Raw genomic sequence first — 26,332 nt, forward strand, 5'->3', positions numbered from 1 at the left:
CAACAGAATATATCTTGACTGAGAATAATGAAATACCTCCTAAAATATATGGCACTGCTTCACTACCATCTTAGTTTTTAAACTTCCCATTCCACTTTAACCAACTCTGCCTTTATTTAATTTTAAGGCACCAGCTAAAAACCCAAATTTTCAGCCTCCAACTGAATGTGAAATTCAATTATGTTACAGTCTCACTTACTTACAGGATCCTTCACTATAAGATAATTAATTCTGTCTCATTACACTTTACCAGATCTAAATTTTCCTGCTCCATTGCTGGTTCCAGAACATGTTGTTCCAAAAAAAACTGTCCCAATGCAGTCCATCAATTTATCCTCCAGACTACTTCTACTAATTGGATTCATATCTACAAGATCACAATACCTTATTTCTATACTGCACATTCTACATAATTCTATTTAACTGATCATCCTGTTGTTCTTTCAGCAGTGCCATCAGTATTTCCTTTTATATTTACCTAAGCAGAAAGACCTCACATGATTCAACATTCAACTTGTTTCATAAAGCAGCATTAACATTATTGGGAGTTTTGAGGAAATCAATATTTCATCAGGAAGCAAAAGACTATAAAGGAAGCTTTTTAAAAAACTTTTTCCAGAAGAATGAGCTTTGAAGAAGTTTCTAAAGTGCGCAGAAAGATATATTATAGAAAGAGAGTTCTAAAATAAAGTCATAATTGAAGTGGATGGAAGAGAAGTGACCAGAGGGCCAAGGTCAAATTCATAGAAAACAAATTGCAGACAGAAAGTGCCTCTAATGTATAGTTATGGTGTGCACAGACAGACAATGTGATTAAACATGCAGTCCCATTAAATTTCTGCATGAAGTAATGTCAGAACGCTGATTAGTACCTAACAAGACATGATGGATCTTACAGATGAGCACAAGAATCATTCAGTTAAGGATAGGGAGGTCAGTATAGGTCAACAAAGACTGAATGATGGGCAAGCACAATTCTACATGAGACCAGAGCTCATGGAGGATGGTGGATTGGGAACCAAGAAAGCATGTGTTATACAATCAAGTTTGAAGGTGACCAACCATGAACAATTTTTTCAGAAATCAAAGTGTATAAGCTAGAGATGGATTTGCGTAAAATTGCAGAAATCACTGGAGGGAGTTGTGGCATCAGAACAGTATCAAATTGGAAGGCTAAATTGTGAATGATATGGTTGAACTGGAGACAATATAAGAAGGGAAATTAACAAAGACAGGTAAGGCAGGGAATTTGGAAGCATAGGCTGAAGACAATGTCTTTTGTCTTCTTAATGCTAAGGTGGACGACTCATGACTCACCATATACTGGTTGTTGTATATGCAGGCTAATAATAACAACACCAACAGTTCAAGGGTCAAGGAGTATGTTAAAAAGATAGGGATGGGTATTACAAGCAAATACATGACAACTGTATTTTCCATCTACAGATGCTCTTCAGACAGAAGGAAAACCACCAGTGAAGGCATTATAAAAAATGCAAAGTCAAATTAGGTCACATATTCAGTCCTTCACGGAGTTTGAACCCATAGTTTCTAACCAACAGACAAGGGCAGCTACCAAACAAAATGAAATTAAAGGAAAGAGTAGAAGATGAATCACAACCTTTACCTTGCTGACACATAATAACAAGTTAAACAGCAACAGTGCAGAAAATACGCTGCTTGACTTCTTTGTGCAAATAAGAAAAAAATGGCATCATGCAGCCTAAGAAACATAACGGGACTTAGCAGGAAAATGCTCCACTAGTAAGAATCATACCTAGCACAAAAGAAAATGGTCAAGGGTTGAGAGCGCTGAAAATGTGTTGCTGGAAAAGTGCAGCAGGTCAGGCAGCATCCAAGGAGCAGGAGAATTGACGTTTCGGGCATAAGCCCTTCTTCAGGAATCATGCCCGAAATGTCAATTCTCTTGCTCCTTGGATGCTGCCTGACCTGCTGCGCTTCTCCAGCAACACATTTTCAGCTCTGATCTCCAGCATCTGCAGTCCTCACTTTCTCCTAGAAGGATTGCGAGAGGTCACTCATCTCAACTCATCAGTGCAAGAGTCTCCCAAAGTGTTCTTGTCCCAACCATCTTCAGCTACTTTATCAATGATGTTCTCTCCATCAGAAAATCAGATATGGGGAGCTTCAATTATGATTACACAATGTTCAGTATCATTCATATGACTCCTTAAAGACTGAAGACGACCACGTCTAAGGTCAGTCCTTAACAACAGTCATGTCGAACTTGAAATGTTAATTCAGTTTCTCTTTCACTGACGCCACCACATCTGCCGGGTTTCCTCAGTATTTTCTAGTTTTTTTTATTTCAGAGGCTAGGAATACTGCAGCAGTTAACTTACTTCTTGATTCACAAACTCTGTCCACCATCTATAAAGGCACAAAGCAAGAGAAAGTGTGATGGAATACTCTGTACATGCCTGGATGGCTGCAGCTCCAACAACACCCTAGAAGCTGGAGATGGTCCAGGCTAAAGCAGCCCACTGGATTGGCTTTACATCCACAACCTTCTACACGCACAACAGCAGTGCATGCCATTTCCAAGATATAATACAGAAACTCACCAAGACTCCTTAGAAAGCATTTTCTAAATCCATGGCCACAGCCATCTGGAAAGATAAAGGCAGCAAAAACATAGGAACACTGCTCCCTACAAGTTCCCTTTCAAACACTCACTATCTTGACTTGGAAACATATTACCATTCTTTCCCCTGCATCTAGATCAAAGTCCTGGAACTCCCTTCCTACCAGCATTATTTATGCACCTAGACAAATTGGACTGCAGCAGTTCAAGAAGGGCAGCTCACCACACCTTCTAAGAAGCAATGGTGGATAGGCAGCAAATGCCCAGCCAGCAAAGCCCAAATATCCGGTCAGATTTTTAAAAAAATAACACATTTAACTTTGCAAGGAGTTATGTTAGACTCGAAACATCAATTCTGTTTAATTCTCCACAGATACAGTCACACCTGCTGAGTTTTGCCTGCACTCTGTTTTTATTAATGCATAGGTTGGCAATGATCTACTCTGGATTGCCACATAGTAGTCATATTTAAAAACAGAAAACATTTACTAACATATCTGGAATCCATTTAAAACAAGGGTAAGAGTTAAGTGCAGACTTCACAATAGATCAGAAGGAGTCATGTCATTGCAGTGCTACAACTGAGCCCTTTCCATCTGGCCTGCACAAAAAGTAACTGAAGCTAACTTTATTGTTAGATAACATACATGTTACTTTATAATTTCAATAAAAATATTAAACCAAAATTGTAGGATTAGATATTTAATTATGCTTCCCCAGACAACGTCTCAAATCCTCAGCCAGACCAATTATCTCCCTAGGTGCTTATTTCAGCAATAGGTCTTGAATACCCTAATTTGATATTCATGCTCATTTTCTCCAGGAGTGCTTCAAATCAACTGCCAAAGATCTGCTTGTTCATGAAATCTGAAAAGACCATATGCAACTGTGGGTCATTTTTCAGTTGAATTCAATATTGCTGATACTTGATCAAAATATCCTGTTCATTGTTTATACAAGTTTACTCTTGGCATATTTCATTACTTAAAAAGAAATTTAATGCCAAGATTGCATGATACCTGTACTTTCACACGATACAAAGTCAGCAGAAAATACTTGCATTGAAAATAAGCATTCCCTCAGTAATAACTGAAATTATTCCAACACCAACTCTTTCAACCAACAACACTCATTGCAATATTCTCCATTAGTTTCATTTTAGACTATCATGTGGCCATACAACATTTCTTGCAACAGAGATGGATGGATTTTTCTTTCATACGAACCATTAATGTAATGCCAATATTTACTAAGAATTAAAAATATTCAAATTGTAAATTATTATTACTGTAAGTTAAACAATTGAAAACCTTGTCAAAGTATTTTAGTGAATTATTAAAATTTATTAAGTTTTAATCAGTAAATCAGGGCGACACAGTGGCTCAGTAGTTAGCACTGCTGCCTCAACGCCAGGGAGCCAAGTTCAACTCCAGCCTCAGACAACTATTTATGTGGAGTTTGCACATTCTTACCATGTCGGTGAAGGGTTTCCTCTGGGTGCTCCGGTTTCCTCAGACAGTCCAAAGATCTATGTGTAAGTGAATTAGCCATGCTAAATTTCCCATTGTGTCCAGGGATGTATAGGTTGAGTGCATTGGTCATGGCACAAGTAGGATTATCCAGTAAGGGGATGAGTCTAGGCGGGAGCTCTTCAGAGGGTCGGCGTGGACTTGGTGGGCCAGATAGCCTGTTTCCACAATGTAGGGATTCTATGGCTACGGTCTACGGTAAATGGGCTTTGATATAACTATATTAAATTTTCACAAGATCAAAAGATTTTAGTTTAGAGAGTTAGAACTGACAGGCAGTGGCCAAAAATACAAATCATGTTAACAGAAATCTGTCAACTTGAGGTAGGTCATAACCTAGTTATCGTACAGCTAATTTTTACAGACATCTGTACAGTGGCAGTGACATTTGAGAGAAGGTATATACAAGAACTGAGAAGAGAAATGCTCAGCACTGTGCAGCTGACTAAAGAGACTGAAGCTAATGTAACCCCCATTAAGCTATGGTATATAGATGTTGAGAATTGAACTGAGGAAAAATACAATGCTCTTTATTATGTAGAAGTGTCCAAATTTTGAAATAGAATGGCTATAACTAAATGCCACTAACTTGGCTCATTATCCGAAAACTTAATGGCATATGCCTCATCATTCTACTTGAAAACGCCAGGTATATAAAGCCATATATCTCCAAAGGCAATCAGATTGTATCAAACAACATATCCCTTCGGTTCTCAGTAAAAGAAATGATACTGACAATGCCAAATTAGCCTGTGTGTACAACAGTGGCCAACATTTGCTGGATAATCCTAAATGCACAAAGAATTATGCTAACAAGGAATTTAGGATTATCAGTCAGTTTTGTGGTATAGCATACTTGCCTGTACTGGAAGTTATACTTAATATACGGGGCCTTGTTATTTGCAAACAGAAAGAACATGAACTCACTGCACTTGGATCAACTCAACAAAATAAGTGACAGCTATTCACTGGTTCATTTCTCAGAGCAATGGCCTCACCAATCACAGTTATCTTCCTGGTTTAATACTCAAATTAAAAATAAAGTCACCATAGTTCCAGAGGACCGTTGGCTGCTCTTTCATTGGAGAGACACAATGATGGTGATTTAACCTGAGGGTCACCATATCTCAGGTGAGGGGAAGACATTGAAAAGATGGGACCTTTATGGTAACCACAGTCTGATTGTTAACTTTCAAAATCAGCATTAATGTCTTAGCAAATGTACTCGATGCTTTTGCCAGATTCCAATGCCAAGCAAATAGCATTCTTCTCTCATGCAATATTGTCATTTAATTTTTATGCTTACACATTGCTTGTCGTGCACTCACCGGAACAATGACAATTTTTAAGCAATACTCAAATCTTAATTTGTTCATACCTCAAAAGAGCCTGACCTTATACATTAAAAACATATTGAAAAAATGTTCAGATTTAACTCTTCAAAACAAAACTAATAATTTTCAATGTGCTATCTTCAACGAAGTGCAACAGTCCTTCATTTCACCAATACAGTCAAAAATGTTTTATGTTTCTTCATGCAGCAGTGTGAAATTCTGGAACATTTCCCCAGTCTATTATTTTAGCTAAGGAAACAACAGGTGAGCAGGCAGGCACTGATCAGCCTGAATTGAAGAACATATTGTGTCGATAACTGCCTCATCTGTTGATTCTGCTCTCTGGAGAAATGTTGTCCACATCAGCACAAGTTTCCACTGTAGTTTTCCCCAGGTATTTCCACATCAGCTTCATGTGGGTGAGCAGCAGGAGGTTACTCAAATTGATTGGCCTCAATGAGTCTTTTCAAAAAATAACCAAGAGGATTGATGAGGGCAGAGCCGTGGATGTGATCTACATGGACTTCAGGAAGATTGACAAGGTTCCTCATAGTAGACTGGTCAGTAAGGTCAGATTACATGGAATACAGGGAGAACTAGCCATTTGGATACAGAATTGGATTGAAAGTAGAAGACAGAGGGTGTTGATGTAGGATTGCTTTTCAGACTGGAGGCAATGACCAGTGGTGTGCCATAAGGATCTGTGCTGATTTCACTGCTTTACATCATTTATATAAATGATTTGAATGTGAACATAGGAGGTACAGTTAATAAAGGTTGCAAATGACAGTAAAATCGGAAGTGTAGTGACACGCAAAGAAGGTTACTCAGAGTATAATGGGATCTTGATCAGATGGACCAATAGGCCAAGGAGTGGCAGACAAAGTTTAATTTAGATAAATGAGGTGCTGCATTTTGGGAAGACAAATCAGGGCAAGACTTATACACTTGATGGCAAGGTCCGTGTAGTGTTGCTGAACAAAGAGACCATGGTTCATTGTTCCTTGAAAGTGGAATCACAGGTGGATAGGATAGTGAAGGTGGCATTTGGTATGTTTGCATTTATTGGCCAGTGCATTGAGTATAGGAGTTGGGAGGACATGGTGCAGCTGTATGGTTGGGCCAGCTTTGGAGTATTGCATGCAATTCTGGTCTCCCTCCTATGGGAAGGATGTTGTGAAACTTGAAAGGGTTCAGAAAAGATTTACAAGGATGTTGCCAGGGTTGGAGGGTTTTGAGCTACTTCCCCTGGAACATCGGAGGCTGAGGGGTGATCTTAGAGAGGTTTATAAAATCATGAGGGGTATGAATAGAGTGAATTGGCAAGATCTTTTCTCCAGGTTGGGGAAGTCCAAAACTAGAGAGTATAATTTAAGGTGAGAGGGGAAAGATATAAAAAGGACCTGGGGCAGATTCTTCACACACAGGGTGGTGGATGTATGGAATGAGCTGCCAGAGGAAGTGGTAGAGACTGGTACAATTACAACATTAAAAGGCACCTGGATGGGTATATGAATAGGGTATTTAGCAGGATACGGGCTAAATACTGACAAATGGAACCAGATTTATATAGGATATCTGGTTGGCATGGACAAGTGGATCAAAGGATCTGTTTCCGTGCCACATACCTCTATGACTCTATGCTCAGCATCTTGAACTAAACCTGTTCACTTGAACATAGCATGGTTGAGAAGTTGGAAATATAGCTTCCATCACCTTCTTCCACATCTTTTTCATCAAAAACATGGCTTCTAAAACAGTTGGTTATACTCTTGCTTTAGCTTGATAGCTATGATAATCTCAGAGATCAGGTATAATCTGTAGTTTGACTTTGGATTCCTAATGGGCCACTGATCCACTGGCCAGAGCTTGGCCATGTTATTGGGAGAGAACAACTTTAGCTTGGTGCTTGAAGTCTGCACTAATGGGGTGCAAGAAGAGTCATTTTTAATGATTATATTCTTGTTTTCTTCCATTGATACATTTTGTCCATTCTTCTAATCCATGCCTCAAGAATTCTGGAAGTCATCCAGGTGATTTTGTTAGCCTTGTATTGTGTGTGTGGAGTTCTTGACGCTCAAGACAACATGGCTTCTTAGACTTCCTGTCACAAATAACAGCAGCTGTTTAGCCCACCACATTGGTACAAACCATTGAAGTGATACAGTCGATGCTTCACTTTCCATACTTTTTTCTTTAAACATAAGGAATGATTTGGTAGAAGACAGTAAAACAGTCTGATTTCATTCTGATTATAAATGTCTCTTGATACATACTCACTCAGAATCAAGGCAATACTATTTTGCAACCAATTATCTGTAATTCTCACAGCTACTGACAACCTGCACTATTCACTGCTTGGAAATGATTCTTTGCTTTGTTTTGAATTGATTCAGCTATCCATTGCTGCAGGTGAGTTTCTCGTGGCCAATATTTTATGCCAGTGTAAATTATGTTCGCAGGATAGCACCAGATATATGAACTTTCTCTGCTCAAGCACCCTTGAATCACATTAGCAAACTTTCTTCATCAGGACTGACAGCTTTTCTCAATTTTTCTTGCTGGACAGAATGCCCGCTTGTTAAACCATGACTCATTTTGTTTTCATGATAGTCAAGCATTCTCTGCGCCAATAAGATTGCTTTGCTTTGCAGTACTAATGAGCACTTTTAGTGTCTGGTACCTAGCTTAATAACTGTACTGGTTTCTCACCTGATCAGATAATTAAAGGAATAGTCTATGCATTCAACTTGATATTCAAGTCTTCTATTAAACCTTAATGTTTCAGAAATATTATTAGTTCCAAGACTTTTAGTCAAAGGCTTTCAGTACCTCTTCAAAAATATCCATTGCTTCTTTTACCCTAGGCAAACTATAACATCATTGGTTACACAGCAATAACACAGTAGTGTATTTATTCATTCAGTTTCAGAATTACTATTTAATTTGAATGCTTTTCAGTATTCCAAGTGTTTTCTCTCAGTTGCCCATCTTGAAATGGAGTTTTCCTGACAATATGATATAACTTATTAACGTGATTATATATTTTGCCTGCTTATAAAAAAATTTCACAGTAACACCAGTTCTGTTGCTCTTTATTGCTGTACTGGAGATCTTTCCTACATTTTGTAGCTAAAGTAGTGGATTCCTGCCTTCTCATGGTTGAAGTGGAGAATCCCTGCCATTTTCATAACTTCACCATTATGGACCTCACTATCTATGGTTTTAATAAGGAATTCCCACACTTCACTATAAATAAATGATTCTTGTCTTTATGCTTTGTCCTTGGACTGAATAAAATCTCTCAAACTTGCTTTCCCTGTTTGACCAGATCTGCTTAAATCCTCTAAGTTGCTCAATGCTATTACGTTGATTACTCACTTTGCAATGTCCCCAAGTGTACAAACTTGAATTAAATATTTCCTTTGCAGTACTTTGTTCCATGTCTGTTGTCATGAATCATGTTGCAGGTTTGCTGCAATGCTCGATCTGAACTTTAACTTTTTAATTTCTGGCATTTCCAGCTTGGACTGGTGCATCTTTGAGCGCTACCCGGCTAACCTGGGATTTTAAGCTTTACTCAAGGAGTCTCCAATGGCTGTTCACTCATCACTAAATTCTGACTCAGGACCACACCCACAGCATTGCTTTGCAGTTAATAATTACAGAGTTTGTAATTTTGGAGTTAAATTCTCATCCCCCAGAGATAGGTGCTCACCTGGAGAGTACCAATCTTACAGGTGTGAAATGCTTTTACAATTCAGTGGAATATACTTCCTTGTTCAGGGGCGGCACAAGGTTTTCTTCTATGGTTTCTTACATTTTTAACTCTTCTCTGCTACTTTGATGTACGAGGACACAATTTAAAGCTCAGTCTGAGGATCTCACTGTGCTGTTCTCCAGGTACAATGAGTCAGATCAAATCCACACCAGTGACTACCACACTGCATGGGCATGCCAACTCTCTATGCCATATGAGCTAACATTCATGTCAAAGATTTCATCTTTGTCAAATATAGAAAAATGTGTGCTCTAGGAAAATCACTTCCTAGTCTAACTAGAAGAGTCCCTTGTAGCTTATTGCATATGGACAACTATAGGTTTAACTGACATGATAGATTGTGTTCCAGAGACTTTGTAGGGTCTCACGCCTAAGAGATCCTAAGCTGCTCAGCCCAGAAGTTATTTGGCATCACTGTAGGTGGGGATTATGGATTATGCCACCCCTCGGTATTAATCCTTTCACACACATATTAAATGCTGAATTATTTGGTAACCAAAGCAGATATTTGGTTGCTCCCAGTGCAATTATTATTTTTTGATGAGAATTTCTGAATGCATAAGCAAAGACTCAAATCACTGAACAACAATAGACTGCAATCCAATATGCAGATGCACTAGCAACACCGAACATGATGTACCTGCATCACATGCATAATTAGCTTCTTCAGATGGTAAGGCAAAGGAAATTTCATCCGTCCACAGCAAGTGAGTGTCATTAATAACCAGTTTAAATTATCACTTTGGCAACATAAAGATCACCATATCTATCCCCATGAATTAATAGAACCAGTATGTATGATATAATACGTTTACCAAATAAACATAAGTTTGCCATGCACATGGTGCAAGGCACCATGGATAGTGTGAAATATAAACAACTTATAGCACCACATTTTACCTACTAAATTCAGGTAATGAGTTATGACTTAACAGGTTCATCTTTCTTTTAAAGAGTTCAATTTTCCATACTATATATGTACGAAGTCACTCAGTTCTGCATTTTCCAAATTAGGACTCAATGCAAAATAGGTCCAAGCCAAATGTACTTTTTACAATAGGTTTAAAAGGCAAGCAGAGCAGAGTGAATAAATTGAAGATTCACCTACCTGTAGAAAATGCTGCCCAGGGGATGGCTGGTGAGACTGACTGTGGTCCCATTTCACCATCTTCAAAGCTCTCCGCTGCCTAAGCATTTTTTAACAAAAAAAAAGTTCAATTTGGCAGTACTGACTTAATTCCCAAATTTATTTAAAAAAGAATGATGAGTCATCAGAATGTATTCAGAATACAAGGCAAATCCAACTGAAAAATGAGAAAGTGCTTAGTTGAAGGTAGCTTGGGGCTGATTTGGAACCCATTTTATAAAATGTGAAGCTGAATGCAGTTAGGCATATAACAGATTGTCAAGTCATATTTTGATGCAACATTTAAGTTTTGAAAACAGTTGCTTATTATGAACTAATCCTCTGTTTCCCCCTCCCCCACTCAGTGCAAAACGAGCTTTCAAAACTACACTACAATAGTTGCCAGAGAAATGTCTTATTCTCCCATGTGAGTAGACAGCAAATAAAACAACAGCACCAAGAGTAATTTAAAATTCACACATCTACAATGTTTTTGTGCCATAATACCCTCAAGGCACAGAGTCAATGCTATGAAAACATTTTGTGCTGTGCTGAATAAAAATAATGCCTCCCTGGATGGTTCAGTCGGTACATTTACTGTTGCACTGAGCCATACAAGCTAGCTAAGATCACAGTTACAATCTGCACCCTGTGCTGTGATAGGAGGTCGAGTCGGATTGGTTACTACAATTGACTCATTTCTCAAAGATTGAGAGAGAACAGAAGATTTCTGAGTAAAGTAGCTCAACTGTATGTCATTATATACTATAAAATCTGTTATCTTGCAACAATAATTTGCTTTTCCAAAATTGCGTGAACAATTTAATCAATAAATGTTGGGGACAGTTAAGTGAAGGAGAATCTACTCAAAGCTGAACTCAAATCAATTTCTATCTGCTCAAGGAAGCTATTGGTCTTGTTTTTGGAACCTCAACAGGCTAACTGCACAAAAGGGGTCACAGCATTCCACTCAGTTGGCCAGGTTACTAGAAGGGTCTTTCTGTAAAGCCCAAGTGGTAGTCTTCAACAACTTGCTATTCTAATTTGGTATCCCACAGTACATAGAGGGAGATGATGAGAAAGATTACTTTTCATATATAGAAATACTATCAGATGATATAGTTTGCTTTGGCATGCAACTCTTTTTTTCAGACCACTGCATGAATCCCAAACTGATGGAATGAAAGCTCTTCTCTCTGCAATCTGCAAGCATTTTCACGGGAAAATAACTTGAGTAGTTATTCACTTGCTATGCTTTAAAATTGTTTACAAGCTAGGCATTTAACAAAGCAGCTAATGTTTGCCAGGAGAAAAAAAAGTCCTGCTCATGTACTAAGTGATGGGATCTAACCACATCACTATGGCAGTATAAGAAAGGAATTCCCACCTGTGCTATTTCGGAGTTGGAGTCAGCTAATGACAGGAGTGTGTCCCATTCCATAAGAAGGGCTCCCTATTATTTAGTAAGCATATTAAAAAAAAGTTCAGATCAAGATCAATTAAAAGCATTTACCATAAAACATTGCATCCAGAGTCCTGTCTGAAATGAAAGGGCAGCTAACATGCAAGAAAAGTACTTTGTCCTCTCCACAAACAACTCCAGAAGGAATTACCATTCATCTTGTCTTGGTCATTAGCCAGAAGGAGGTCTTTTATAGCAAATGTGAAAGCAATTCTATGTACCAGTTCCTTCTGGGAACTGCATTAAGACTGCCAAAATCCACTTCAAACCTCCATTGCCTTAAGCTAGCTGAGATTTTTATTCCCATCTGTCTGGGCCAAATTCAAAATATGATTGCAAAAGCAAAACCACACTATTTCACCACAATGTACCACCCAGCACTATAATATTACGTGTCCAATGTTTAACTGAACAGTAAGGCAAGCATCTGAAGCCAAGCATAAAAACTTATTCTGCACACTTCAATACATACCTCAAATCCTCCAAACTCATCATCATCCATCTTCACTGTACACCTGCAAAGATCAAATATGTAATTATAATATCCCATAATATTCAAATAATACATCTGTCAAAAAATATATCTTTAAAAGAATTGTATGCATTTTCACTGGACGATCAGAAAATTTAACAAATCTCTGATCTTTTCCATGTAGTTGGTGAACTTATACATGGTGGTACAAGTAGTACAATATGGCACTCATATACCTAATGCGAATATCCACATAAAATAGTTGTTTGCTCACTGAATCATGACAATACAACTTCCAACTTTACATATATCGTGTCTAAACATCAATATAATTATCCTATAAATTAACATTTTATATATGTGTGATAACTAAAGATCATTAACAGATGATTTATACAACTAAACTAATCACTTTTGTTCATTATAAGTTATTTAGCATTCTTTGCTCACAAGAAAATTCACGGCATTGCTTAGGCTATAGCACATTGTAAAGATGGCATTCATTGCTCTTAGTGATGGGTAGGCATACTGCACATGGGACATTGCGGATGTCGCACCTGATGTCGTAGAAGTTGTGGCTGATGTTGCTAATATTGTGGCACTTGTTTCTGATGCTGTCAATGTTGCACCATTGTTGTTGATGTTGATGATTGTTTCTGTTTTTCCAACTCAGGTATAGATTCAGTATAAATTTTGTTCATTCTACTTTGTTTACTGGTTTTGGCCTTAAGGACGTATTGCCTTTAAGTCTCAGTTTCAACAGCAACTATAGGTAGGTTCCACATTTTCATGATTTGCATGCAGAGTTAGTGTTTTCAACAAATCAGCCAAAGTCTTGGAAAACTTGTATAAGTGCTGATGTTTTACTGCCAATGTATCAGTGAGTTATTATCTTATTTCATCCTGGTCACCTAGAGGAAGTACATTCTTTTTAAGAGGTACTTACTCTTACAAGAGTACCTATTCTTATAATGAGGCTGAAAGCTGAAAATCTCCTGAATCTGATGATCTTCAGTCTTGAATTTTGAAAAGAAGAGGCTGCGGAGATAGCAGATCCATTAGTAGTTATATTTCATAATTCTAGATTCTGGAATTGTGCCTACAGATTGGAAGGTACGAAATGTAACTCTACTGTGGAGAAAGGAGGGAGAGAGAAAAAGTTGAACTGCAGGTTTTTTAGCCTGACATCATTATCATTATTATTATTAGTAGTAGTAAAAATGCCAGAATTTATCATCAAGGATGTGATTTGGTACAATCAAAAACATACAGAACATTGGGCAGCCTGATTCCCCTTGTGAATATCTGCAAAAGAAACTTCATGACTGTCCTGAGTCACCTTTCCCTTCTTAGTTCACTGTAAGGAACCTCTCTGTACTGCTACTATAATTTTAATACCTACTTCCTTCCCTTCTGTCCCTTTTTCTGAAAATTCCTTAGATACTCCTACAGCTGCCATAGGTCTCCCATTTAACTTCCAGCTTTTGTATATCCACTTTTATTACAATGGAGATACGTTAACTTTGTTATGTCACTTTTTGGTTCAAGCCATTCTTTTACTTCCCCAAAGAAACTTACTGTATGTCAGTAGAAGTACTCAACAATTAAAAAGGAGACATTAAGTCCTGGTCACTTGGGAGGGCAGACCTTGCTTTTTAAGAGGTGCTAACAGGCATTTATTCTTACAATGCGACTAAAAGCTAATAAATAATCTGGGATCATAAGAAAAACCCATCTTCAATTACAAAGAAAACCAACAATATTCTAGTTCACTTTAAGGCCAAAAATTGGACCCAGGAATTTGCACCTACCAAAGGGTGTATCAAATGTTGTCAATATTAAAATTCCTCATCAAGTTTTATATTCCAGTAGCCATTTCTGACATCGTGCATGTTGAAAACCATTCTCGCTGGCAGTGCTGGTGTAGTCTTTTCCAGTATTGTAATAGGATTGTGATTCCTCTTCATTGCTTAAGATCTTTGGAATTCAAGCAAATTTTTACATATTCATTTGTTTTTCTGTTATTATGATAATATTTCTCTAATCCTTAGGTTGTGACACCACTGGTGCCTTTCATTTCTTCCATCTTTGGAGTTCTTTTTCAAGCTTTCAGTTCTACTGTTACTTTATATGGGGATTGGATTACTGGAATTTTCAAAACAACCCACTGTATCATCAAAGCTCTGGGCATATTTGTACAAGATCATCATTGCTTCTAAATCAGATTCTGTGTCATCTCACGGTTTACTGAAATAAATTGCAGCCCTTCACAACTGCTCAACTGCAGGATAGTAAAACTATTGATTTGTGTGACAGATTATACAGTTAATATCATTTCTTTTGCATATGCTACTGACTTTGGATGTTGCTAGTTGTTGTCTTTCAGTTTCATCATGTGTCAGCAGGATGTTACTCAGTTTCAGGACATAATTTGCTTGGATAATAATTTTCTTTCAAATTTTCACAAACTCCTGGTATATTCTGAGGGGAGTGATGTTACCTATGCTCAGTTATCAATCCCCACCTTCATATTTATGGTATAGCCTTATTTTGCACTCTCTTCCTCACCTGGAATATTGTGTAATTTTATTTTACTTGAAATTATCATATCCAGTCATTTGATTCCTAAATCTATGTTGGTGTCAAACTCATCATAATCATTCAGCCTATGGTTCTCATTCACCTTTACTCTGATAATACTTTTACCATATTTCCTTGTCTCAAATTCTATTTCCAGCAATTGAGTTTCTGGAAGTTGCACAATTTGACCCAGATGGTACTATTTCTTCTGTGCTAGTGCCTTTTAAGAAGCTAATGATTGTCAATTAGTGCTTTTGTTTAAACTTCTCAACTGCCTTTATATCACCAGCTTCCCAACTCGCTCTGGTCTGAAACTGAGTTTGTTGCTGTGGCTGCAGATGTAGTGTCCCTATCCTGGATTGGGAGGCCTGGGTTCAAGTCCCACCTTCTCCACAGGTGTGTAATAATGTCTCCAAACAGTTCAGTTCGAAAAACAGGTTCACCCAGCTTTTTCTCTGGCACTAATTTGTGTTTACTTTTACCATCTAATTCAGCATTATAGCCATTTAAATTGTTTGGATTTTAACTGTCTGACATCCTTCCCACCAGAGACATCCAGTGCCACCATGTCATGTCTTCTAGTCACCACAAGGTTAAAACTGATCCACATTGAGTTTTAAAAGTATAGATTTTCATCGAGTGTATTTTTGCTACTTTGCCTCTGATTGGTGGGCTGAGCATGGTTGCTTGACACCTGACTGCAGAACAGCAATATAATATGGCATCCTGGATGTGCAGCCACATAAGAATGGATTCCTAGGTCTTTATAAAAATATAACAGAAATAGCTTTTTCTTCCAAGATAATTCACTACCCCAAGAGAAGTAGGTGCAGGGGTGCTAATCACAGAAAAATGGGTACTCACTTGCTTACCACAGAAGGGATCAGAGGAAGGGGGTGACTATCTGTAAACCCAAAAAAGGGGAGAGGGTGCTCATTTGTTTACTCCAGGAGGAGATTATCCTGGGAGAGGTATGCAAAGGGGATGGGGAGAGATACTCACCTTTTTACTATGGGGGAGTTGCCAACCTGTTTAGCCCAGGAGGGATTGCTCACCTGTTTACCCCAAGAGGAGCATGTGAATAAGGAAGAGATACTCACCTGTTTGAGATACGGAGCTCAGCTATATACCTCAGGAAGGAGAGGGGTTGCTCACCTGTTTGAGATGGGGAGGGGAGATATTGAGTTCACCTGTGTATACCAGGCAGGGGAGGAGAGATATTGAGTTCACCTGTATACACCAGACGGGGGAGGGGTTGCTCACCTGTTGGAGATGGGGAGGGGAGATATTGAGTTCACCTGTGTATACCAGGCAGGGGAGGAGAGATATTGAGTTCACCTGTATACACCAGACGGGGGAGGGGTTGCTCACCTGTTTGAGATGGGGAGGGGAGATATTGAGTTCACCTGTGTATACCAGGCAGGGGAGGAGAGATATTGAGTTCACCTGTATACACCAGACGGGGGAGGGGTTGCTCACCTGTTTGAGATGGGGAGGGGAGATATTGAGTTCACCTGTATACGCCAGGAAGGGGAGGGGTTGCTCGCCTGTTTACCGCAGCAGGAGCATGTGAGTGGGAGAGGGTTGCTCACGTGTTTATCCGAAGAAGGTACTCACCCTAGCTACCTGCGGCCCCTGTACCTGCCCCGTGCTCGCGAGCCTCGCGCTGGCCGTTACGACGGTTCCGAGCTCGCGGCCTCCCAGCCGGAAGCGTTCGCAGCCAACGCGGTGCGTGCAGTGAGACACGTGGCCTGCTCTGTTCGGGAAAAGCAGCTGCCTGGTTTACTTCTAGCGTCGGTGACCAGAAAATTACACCAAACGAAAGGAGACAAACGAATCTTACTCTTCGATTCGGAAAAAAAAATGTTGCCGAAAAATTCCAGAGTTTGTAATACTGCCCCCTTCAGCTACTTTCAAAAAAACACCAAGGGCCGTACAGGCATCAGACTCGATCGCGTTTTCAGAATTCAATGTAATTCCAATATTCTAGAAATCTGAAATGATAAAAGAAGCAGAAAACGCTGGAAATACTCAGCATTTCATTCAGCATTTGTGGAAAAAGAGACAGAATTCACGTTTCAGCTCCAGGATCTTGAGATTCATTTGGCTGCCGATTTGGAAACTTTTCGTAAATCAGAAAAACAAACATTGAGAGCAGGTTTACACTTCAGAAGTGGGTGGACAGGCTACACAACGTAACTGAGGAATCGTGGGACAGCAAAGCTTAACGCTTCAGATGAGTTTACTATATTCGAGCCATATTCCAACTATGCCATATCTAATATGCAGTACGGGAAAAAATGTGATCAAACTGGAATAGTTGCGGAAGAGATTGACAAAAATGATAGCAGGAGTTACAAATTTCACTCAGAGTTCAAGTTTGGATGTGTTGGGTTGTTTATTTTGTAACAGAAGAGGTTTCAGGAAAACAAAAACAAATTGATGGAAAAGCGCAGCAAATCTGGCAGCATCTGTGGAGAGAAACCAGAGTTAATGTTTCGGGTCCAGTGAGTCGTCTTCAGAATTGAAAGCGGCTCGGAAAATTAGTTTTTTTTTCTGCAGAAGATAGGATGGGGGAGAGGATAAAGAGTAAATGATAGATATAGATACAGCCCAAGGAGAAAAAAAAGTTGGACAGACAAAGGAGTGGATAACCATTAGCTTAAGAGCATGAATAGCTACTAATGGAAACTGTTAGTGGCTAACAATGGGTTGTGTGTAATAGTAAAAAATAGCAGACCATGTGATAACAAGGCCTGGTGTGGGGGATAGTGATAAGGACATGGAGGAAGGTACCTCAAGCCCTAAAATAGTTGAAGTCGATATTGAGCCCAAAAGGCTGCAGAGTTCCCAAGCAGAAAATAAGGAGCTGTTCTGCCAACTTGTACTGAGCTTTGCTGGAGCACTGAGCAAGCCTGAGACAGAAATGTTCAAAGGAGAACACTATGGTCTGTTGAAGTGTCAGCCAACTGGAAGATTAGGGTCGTTTTTGAGGTCAGGACGTAAGTGTTCTGCAAAGTGTCACCCAGTCTGTACTTCGTTTTCCCAATGTATTGTGAGCAGAAAATGCAGTAGACTAGATTGAGTGAAGTGCAGATAAGGTGCAACTACACGTGGAAGGTGTGTTTGGGCTCTTAGACATTGAGGACGATGTGTTACATATTACCCCTTTCCCAGCCATGCTTGGGTGTATCCTCCTTGCAAATCCTGCTGCCTTCTTCACAATTGTACTATGCTCGTATCCAGACCCGGACCTGGACATCTCCCTGAGCTTATTAAACCTACCGCTTGGAGTAAAAACTATTGAGCCAACAGAGTGACAATGACCCATTCCCTGGACTGTAGAGGCATGGGCCCGCTGAATGAAAATACCCCCACTGGATGCCTGACTGTGGCAAGTTCCTTTGACTGGTGGCTTAACCTACTGTGCTGGGACCTTTAATTATCTTTATGGACTTCAGTGAGAGCTATGACATTGAGATATTACTGACTGACCTGTACAAGCAGTATGTTTGCCATATAAACTGTTGTGGCATGTGGAGCAGGTGTAAGATTGACATAGCACACTGCTGCACAGCAAAATGTCCATCCCCTAAACAGCAAATAGGAAGCCAAGCTGCCTGTTTCTATTATTGTGCTAATTGATTTTGATTTGATTTATTTATTGCCATGTGTACCTTGTTACAAAATACAGTGAAAAGTGTTGTATAGTGTCACCATTCTCTGGCACCATCTTAAAACAGAAAAATAAACCAAAAGATAGAATATAAAGGCAGAAACACTAAAAAATAGTGTCTAACTTAACAGTCTGTGTTAAGTGCTCCATCATGGGCCGTGGGTATGGTGACAAGGCATGAGTTCCCTTTGCTTCACCATTGCTGGAATGTAAGTTGCCACTCTTTGACGCCATCTCGCTTCCATCGAAACCCTCACCACCATGAATTCTCACTGGACCTTGATAATGCAGAGGCCACCAATTCCATTGGGTACTGCACCAGCCCAGACATAACTCCGCCACCATGAGTCTGCTTTGGGCCCACCTCTGATGCAGCTGCTGTTGATGCCATCTGATCCCATACTGGGCCCAATCTCGCCTCCACAACCTCCTCCATGAATCTGTGCTAGACACAGATGACGTCAAGAATCCAAACTTGCCTCCACAGCAGCAACCATGAGTCAGTGCAAGGACTACCTCAACGATGCAGAAGCCACCGGGAACCCAAACTTGCCTCTGACACCATGCATCCGCACTGGTGGGCCTACATGCCACCGGTGATGCTGTCACTGCAATCATTCTCTTCACCAAGAGGTAAGTAAACTAAAATAGAAGAGAGAGAAAAACTGAGAAGAGAGAGAAAAGAGAAAAGTGGAGAGAGTGGATGAGCCCCACACACAGAAGCCCTATTCTGCCACCATCTTGCTGGATGTTACCGAAATTGGTAAGGCAATGCAAGACAGGAATGCTGTGAGCATACATGTAGGTGTTAAGGGAGTAAGCACTAAGATATCCAATGCACATTCATGAGATGAAATCTAGTCCAGTTTGTGAACTGGGTACCTGTCCCAGTGCACTAAGTATCCCCACTGCAGACTTTCAATGTTAATTGCTGATGTAATCTGCAATGCAAATTTCTGCTTCCGGGATGCAATGTCAGGACTGCATGTAGCTGGTGAATTTTAATCATGCCATCAGCTGCAGTTTGATCATAGGCAACATGAAAGTTATTCAGAGAAAGCAGCAAGCTGAATCTACCAGGTACCCATTCTAGTTTCTTTCTTGAGTTTTCCTGTCAAGCTTGTTTGGCATATTTGATAAAATTGGATCCTGAATATTAATTAGGCAAGTTTTGGTATTGAAAGTTCTTAACAAGCGTTAGTCTCCTTCAGATGTCACTTGTCCACTGTCTACTGGCGTCATCTATGTCTGGTGCGAATGTTACCACACTGCCTTTGCAAAACATAAAAGATAGATTATCTCAATGTTGAGATGGGCCTCTCTGGACTTATTGTCCAATTCTGCCACACATCTCACCATAGTCCGCATTATTCAAATCCCTACAGGATTCTGCACAGAGAGAGATCAAGTGGAAGGGTAATATAGGAGATTGGGAGGGAGAGAGAGAGAGAGATCAATATCAGGGAATGGATAGGAAAGAGCAATCATATGCTAGAGAGAATACTTGGGGAAGGGAGAAGGCTTGATCAGGAAAGAGAGATCAAGGGGAAGAAAATAAAAGATACTATGGGGTGGAAATAGAGACTAGGGAGAAATAAAGAGCTTAATGGGAAGGAAGGAGAGAGAGACACCTGAGAAGAATGAGAAGGATACTGGTTACGTAGGCAAAAAGGCATTGTGTTGACCACCAGGAAAACTAGTAGCAGTGCAGGAGTCTCCTGTGGGCTTTCCCTTCTCAAACAGATATCCTGTGTTGGATGCTATTGGGGGCTGACCTCTCAGGGAAAAACAGCAACTGCCAAGATGGTGCACCATAGTTGGCTCTGCTACACAACAGGGGCGGGAAAAGACTGGGAGAGCTTTAAGATAAGAAACTTGATTGCAAGGGGAACTGACAGGTGGTCCTGTGTCAGTAAATGAGAATATCTTGAATGGTATGACGCCTTCCTGATGCCAAGGTTAGGGATATCTCAGAGTGCTGCAGGGCATTCTGAATGGGAGGGTGAACAGCCAAGTAGTTGTGGTACATGTTGATAACAACATGGGTTAAAAAAGGAAATTAGATCCTGCAACAGGAATTTTGAGACTTCAGTAGTAGATTAAAGTAAGGACTACTAGGGTTGTAATCTCTAGATTATTTCCAGTGCCACACACTACTGAGTTTAGGAATAGGAAGGCAGCTCAGATGAATGCATGGCTAAAGTGATAGTGTAGGAGGGAGGGCTTTAGATTTTTGGATTATTCAGACAGTTTTTTGAGGTAGATAGGACCTGTACAGGCTGCACTGGTTGCACCTGCACTGAAATGGGTCCAATATCTTTACTAGGAGGTTTGCTTGTGCTATTGGGCCACTTTAAAATTAATTTGAAAGGGGATTGGGGCACAGAATAGATATAAATCAGGAGCAAGGTTAAATCAGATATAGAAGGAATACTAGGACAGTCCTGCAGGCAGAAAAGACATGAAAGTTCCAGAAAGCTAAATTGGTCCGAAGTTAAAAATGACACAACACCAGGTTATAGTCCAACAGGTTTGTTTGAAAACACCAGCTTTTGGAGAGCTGCTCCTTCATCAGGTGGTTGTGGAGTATAAGATCATAAAACACAGAATTTATAGCAAATGTTTACAGTGTGATGTAACTGAAATTATATATTGAAAAAGACCTGGATTGTTTGTTAAGTCTCTCATCTTTTAAAATGAGCATGTTGGTTTCAGTTCTTTAATATGTAAATCATAGAACATTTAAAAGTTACATTCTGAAGTGAACTTTAACAATTGGTGTCACGTTAGCCCAGATAATGCATTTCAGGTGTGAGCTGCCCTGTGTGAGACTGTCTGCGCTACAAAGGTCAGACTGATTCTAATCTAAAAAATGGATTTACAGAATCTTACATGAATTCATGCAGTTTTTGAGCAAAGCAAAATGTAATTCACCCCACATTTGTACCTAATTTTAGGGCAACGAGCCTGACTAGTAAAATGGATGAACTTACAACATTGGTTAGCATGTGGGAATATGATATCACTGCGATCACAAAGACCCTGGTTGAAGGAAGGGCAGGACAGACAGCTTAGGATTCCAAAACATAGAAGTTTCAAGCATGATGGGGACATAAGAAAGGTAAGGGCATTGCGTTTTTGATGAAGGAGACCATTATTGCAATAACGAAGGAGGATGTCTTAGAAGGTTCTTCACATGAGGCCATCTAGGTAGAGCTTAGAAATAAAAAAAAGTGATCTCTTTGCTGGAATTATATTATAGACCTCCCAACAGTGAGAGGGAGATAGAGGAGTAGATATGTAGGCAAAACACAGAGAGGTATGAGAGGAATAGGATTACAGTAATATGAGATTTCAACTTTGTTAACATTAACTGGGATTGCCTTAGTGTGAAAACATTAGATGGGGTGGAATTTTTAAAGTGCATCCAGGAGACTTTTTTTGTGCCAATACACAGATAGTCCTACTGGAGGTGGGACAGTGCTAAATCTAATCCTAAGAAAAGTAATACAGTGAGATCTTAGGGCAAGTGTATTCCTTTAAGAGTGAAGGGCAAGGGCAGCAAGTCCAGGGAACACTGGAAGTCAAGGGATATCAAGAATTTAATAAAGAAAAAGAAGGAAGCAGATTTTGTTTAAAAAACAGGAGAGGTGCTACAAAAGTACAGAGAAAGTTGGGGTAACCCTAATCGCATTGCTTAATGAAGAAATTAGGAGCACAAAGAGGGGACAAAAAATATCAGCAGATAGGATTAAGGAAAACTGCCAAGGTATTTTATAATTATATTAAGAGCAGGGGGATTATCAAGGAAAGATTGAGGCCTATTAGAGACCAAAGGGTCGATCTCTGCGTGGAACCAGAGGATGTGGGTCGAATCCTCAATGAATATTTCTCATCTGTATTCACAAAGAAGAAAGACACTGTCACTTGAGAATTCACTTGGGATGGTGAGATTCTCGAGCATGTTAAAATTAATACATAGGAGGTATTAGATGTTTTGGCAAATGTGCATAAAGCCCCAGGGCCAGATATATCCCAGGCTGCTATGGTAGGCAAGAGAGGAGATTGCCAGGGCCCTGGCGAAGATATTTAATACTTTACTGAATACAGGTGAAATACCACAGGTGGATAGCTAATGTGTTTCCTTTGTTCAAGAATGGCAGCAAGATAGGTCAGATAATTACAAATCAGACAGTTTGGCATCAATGGGAGGGAAATTATTGGAAAAATTTCTGAAGGACAAGATTAATCAACACTTAAAAAGGCAGACATTGATCAGAAATAACTCGGGGATTTGTTGGAAGGAGATCCTGTCTAACTAATTTAATTGAATTTATTTGCAGTGGTGACTAAATCTATTGATGATGGTAGTGCTGTTGTTGTGGTTTACAACGACTTCAGTAAGGCCTTTGACAAGGTCCAAATGTAGGAGCATATTGGATCCAAGGCAAGTTGCAAACTGGATTCAAAATTAGCTTGCAAGTAGGATGCCAAGGGTAGGGAGTTATCTTTTCCATTGGAGGTCTGTGACCAGTGGTGTACCACAGGGAACTTTGCTCGGACTGTTGCTGTTTATTGTGTACATTAATAACTTGCATGAGAATGTATAAGATATAATTAGTAAGTTTGCTGTTGACACAAAGATTGGTGGTATTATTGATAGTGAAGAGGATGGTTTCAGTCTACCATCTGATATTGATCTGTAGGTAAATTAGACAGAACAATGGCAGGTGGAGTTTCATCCTGATAAATTTGAAGTGTTTAGGGAGGTCTAATAACAGAAGAATGTACACATTGAATGATAGGTCCCTAGGGAGTAAGAAAAGGAGATTGGTGTTAGCATAGATAGGTGGGATGGTGGAGAAGGCATACTGGATGCTTGCCATCAATAGCCAGGACACAGAATATGGGAGCAAATAAGTCTTGGTACAACATTATAGAACATTGGTTCAGCCACAAATAGAGCACTGTATGCAATTCTGGTCACCACACTATCAAAGGTACATGATTACATTTGGAGAAGATGCAGAGCAGATACACCATGATGTTGCCTAGCATGGAAAGTCTCAGTTACAAGGAGAGTCTGGATTTGTTTTCACTGGAGCAGAGAGGGGTGAGGGGGGACATTCTATTAAGGTATACAAAATTATGAGAGGCATTGATTGGGTAGATCATGAGAATCTTTTCTCGATGGCAAACATGTCTTGACCAGAGAGCATAAGTTTAAGGTGAAATGTAATTGGTTCAGAGGGGATCTGACAAAATGTTTTTTCACCCAGAGGGTAGTGTAGTATAGAATGCTCTACCTTAGAGGGTGGTGGAGACAGGTACTCTTGCAACATTTAAGAAGCATTTGGATGAGCACTTAAAATGCCAGAACATAGTAAGCTGTGGACTGAGCACAAGTATATGGAATTAGTATTGTTTGTTGGTCAGCCTCGACACAGCATGCCAAATGGCCAGTTTCTATGCTGTTTTACTCTGCGAGAGAGAGAGTTAAGGGAGGAGAGAGAAAGATCATAGGTCAGAAGGAGAGAGGTTGTGTGGAGAGAAATCAAGGAGACTGATTACTGGGGTACAGAAAGAGAGAGATCAAGAGCGAGCGAGATTAATGGGTGAGATTGAGCAAGAGAGTGATTTCTCCATCCCATCTATGAGAGAGAAATTTCAGAGGGACTGATTGTAGGGTGCAGAGAGAGAATTGGGGGAAATACAGTCAGAGGAGACATCAGTTGCATATCTAAGGGCTGGGGGTAGGGATGGTGAGTAGAGATCAACAGTCAAAAAAATCAGATTCTCAAGAACCAACATGCATTTCAACACATTCAAATCTCAATTGAAATTGCCATTTATTTAATCCTTAAAATGTTATGCATCTAAAAATGGTAAAACATGCTCCGCAAATGGTTTTACATTAAGAACATGTGCAAATACTGGCCTGATCTTATTTTTCCTTCTAGAAGGCTAACAATAGGTCCAGTTGGATGAATTTGCTGGTTGGTGGTGGAATGAAGTGTTGGTTACAAATTGTAGAACCATAAACAGAATGATGTTTCATGTGGCCACCTGTGGAATCATAACTGACACATAAGAAGATGTTGAATGTCAGTCATCTCAGCTCCAAGACACCTCTGCAGGAGTTCCTCAGCATAGTGTCATATGCCCAACCACCTTCAGCTGCTTCCATCAATTACCTTCCTTCCATCATAAGATCAGAAGTGAGCTGATTGCACAATGTTCAACACTTTTCATGACTCCTCAGATACTGAAGCAGTCTGTGTTGAAATGGAATAAGATCTGGACAATATCCAGGCTTGGGCTGACAAGTGGCAAGTAACATTCACACCACACAAATGCCAGGCTGTGACCATCACCAATAAGAGGCAATCTAATCATTGTCCCTTGACATTACAAGGTGTTACATCACTGAATTCCCCCCCATGAACATTCTGGGGGTTACCATTGACCAGAAACTCAACTGGATTCACCACATCAACACAGCGTCTAGAAGAGCACGTCAGAGGCTAGGAATATTGCCCAAGCAACTCATCTCCTGATTCACCAAAGACAGTCCACCATCTACAAGGAATAAGTCAGGAGTGTAATGGAATACTTGTCACTTGCCTTGTTGAGTACAACCCTAACAACATCAAGAAGTTTGACACCAACCAAGACAAAGCAGCGTGTTTGATAGACACGACATCCATGAGCATCCATTCCCTCTACCATTGACACTCAGTAGCAGCTGTATGTATTATCAGCAAGACATACTGCAGAAATTCACTAAAGATCCTCAGACAGCACCTCCAAACCCACAACCACTTCCATCTAGAGGGCCAAGAGCAGCAGATTTATGGGAACACCGCCACCGTCAAGTTCCTCTCCAAGCTGCTCACTATTCTGACATAGAAACGTATCACCATTCCTTCACTTTCACTGGGTCAACATCCTGTAATTCCCTCTCTAATGGTATTGTGGGTCAACCCACAACAGGTGAATGCAGTGGTTCAAGAAGGCAGCTCACCACCACCTTCTCAAGAGCAACTAAAGAGAGGCAATAAACACTGGCCAGCCAGCAATGCCCACATCCCACGAATGAAACAAAAATGTACATGTCCATCCATGTATATGAACCAGAAACATCTCCAGAACACGCATACTGAACAACCCCACCACTCTGACTGAGCACTTCAACTCCCCCTCCCACTCCACTAAGGACATGCAAGTCCTGAGCTTCCTCCACCACCAAATCCTAGCCACCCAAAGAATGGCGGAAGAACACCACATCTTCCACCTTGGAATCCTCCAACTACATGGAACCAATGTTGATTTCACCAGTTTCCTCATCTCCCTTCCCCCCACATTATCCCAGATCCAGCCCTCTAACTCGGCACCACCCTCTTGAACTGTCCTACCTGTCCATCTCCCTTCCCATCTATCTGCTCCGTCCTATCACCATCGCCCCTCACCTTCATCTACCTATCGCATTCCTAGCTGCCTTCCCCACAGCTCCATCCTCCTCCAATTTATATCTCAGCCCCCTTGCTGCACCTCCCCTCCAACACATTCCTGATGAAGAGCTTATGCTCAAAATGTCACCTCTTTTGCTTGACTCAGAAAAACAAAACTGAAAATGTGTTGCTGGTTAAAGCACAGCAGGTTAGGCAGCATCCAAGGAACAGGAAATTCGACGTTTCGGGCCAGAGCCCTTCATCAGGAATGAGGAAAGGGTGCCAGGCAGGCTAAGATAAAAGGTAGGGAGGAGGG

The 26,332-nt window shown here is 40.1% G+C and overlaps 1 protein-coding gene and 1 long non-coding RNA gene across 5 annotated transcripts in view; one reads left to right on the forward strand and one right to left on the reverse strand.

Annotated features, from left to right (window-relative positions):
* Positions 1–17,155, reverse strand: part of LOC132824938 (coiled-coil domain-containing protein 91-like) — a 187,864-nt gene extending 170,709 nt beyond the window's left edge. Inside the window, exons 1-3 of one of the 4 annotated variants that reach the window (XM_060839829.1) lie at positions 16,507–17,155; positions 12,310–12,352; positions 10,358–10,436 (exon numbers count right to left, since the gene is read on the reverse strand). In XM_060839829.1, the coding sequence (XP_060695812.1) occupies positions 10,358–10,436; positions 12,310–12,339 (109 nt within the window). In that variant the 5' untranslated portion in view covers positions 12,340–12,352; positions 16,507–17,155. Of the gene's footprint in view, positions 1–10,357; positions 10,437–11,762; positions 11,825–12,309; positions 12,353–12,866; positions 13,052–13,255; positions 13,308–16,506 lie in introns of those variants that run through there. The other 3 variants (XM_060839830.1, XM_060839831.1, XM_060839828.1) reach the window with 3 other exon arrangements.
* A 1,488-nt stretch (positions 17,156–18,643) lies between these two features.
* LOC132824939 (uncharacterized) lies at positions 18,644–26,178 on the forward strand. The gene is made up of 3 exons (XR_009645727.1): positions 18,644–19,198; positions 21,523–21,686; positions 24,526–26,178. It is a non-coding gene; the product is annotated as an uncharacterized LOC132824939 (long non-coding RNA).
* The last annotated feature ends 154 nt before the right edge of the window (positions 26,179–26,332 follow it).

The sequence above is a fragment of the Hemiscyllium ocellatum genome, chromosome 19, assembly GCF_020745735.1.
Source record: "Hemiscyllium ocellatum isolate sHemOce1 chromosome 19, sHemOce1.pat.X.cur, whole genome shotgun sequence".
NCBI classification, from domain to species: Eukaryota; Metazoa; Chordata; class Chondrichthyes; order Orectolobiformes; family Hemiscylliidae; genus Hemiscyllium; species Hemiscyllium ocellatum.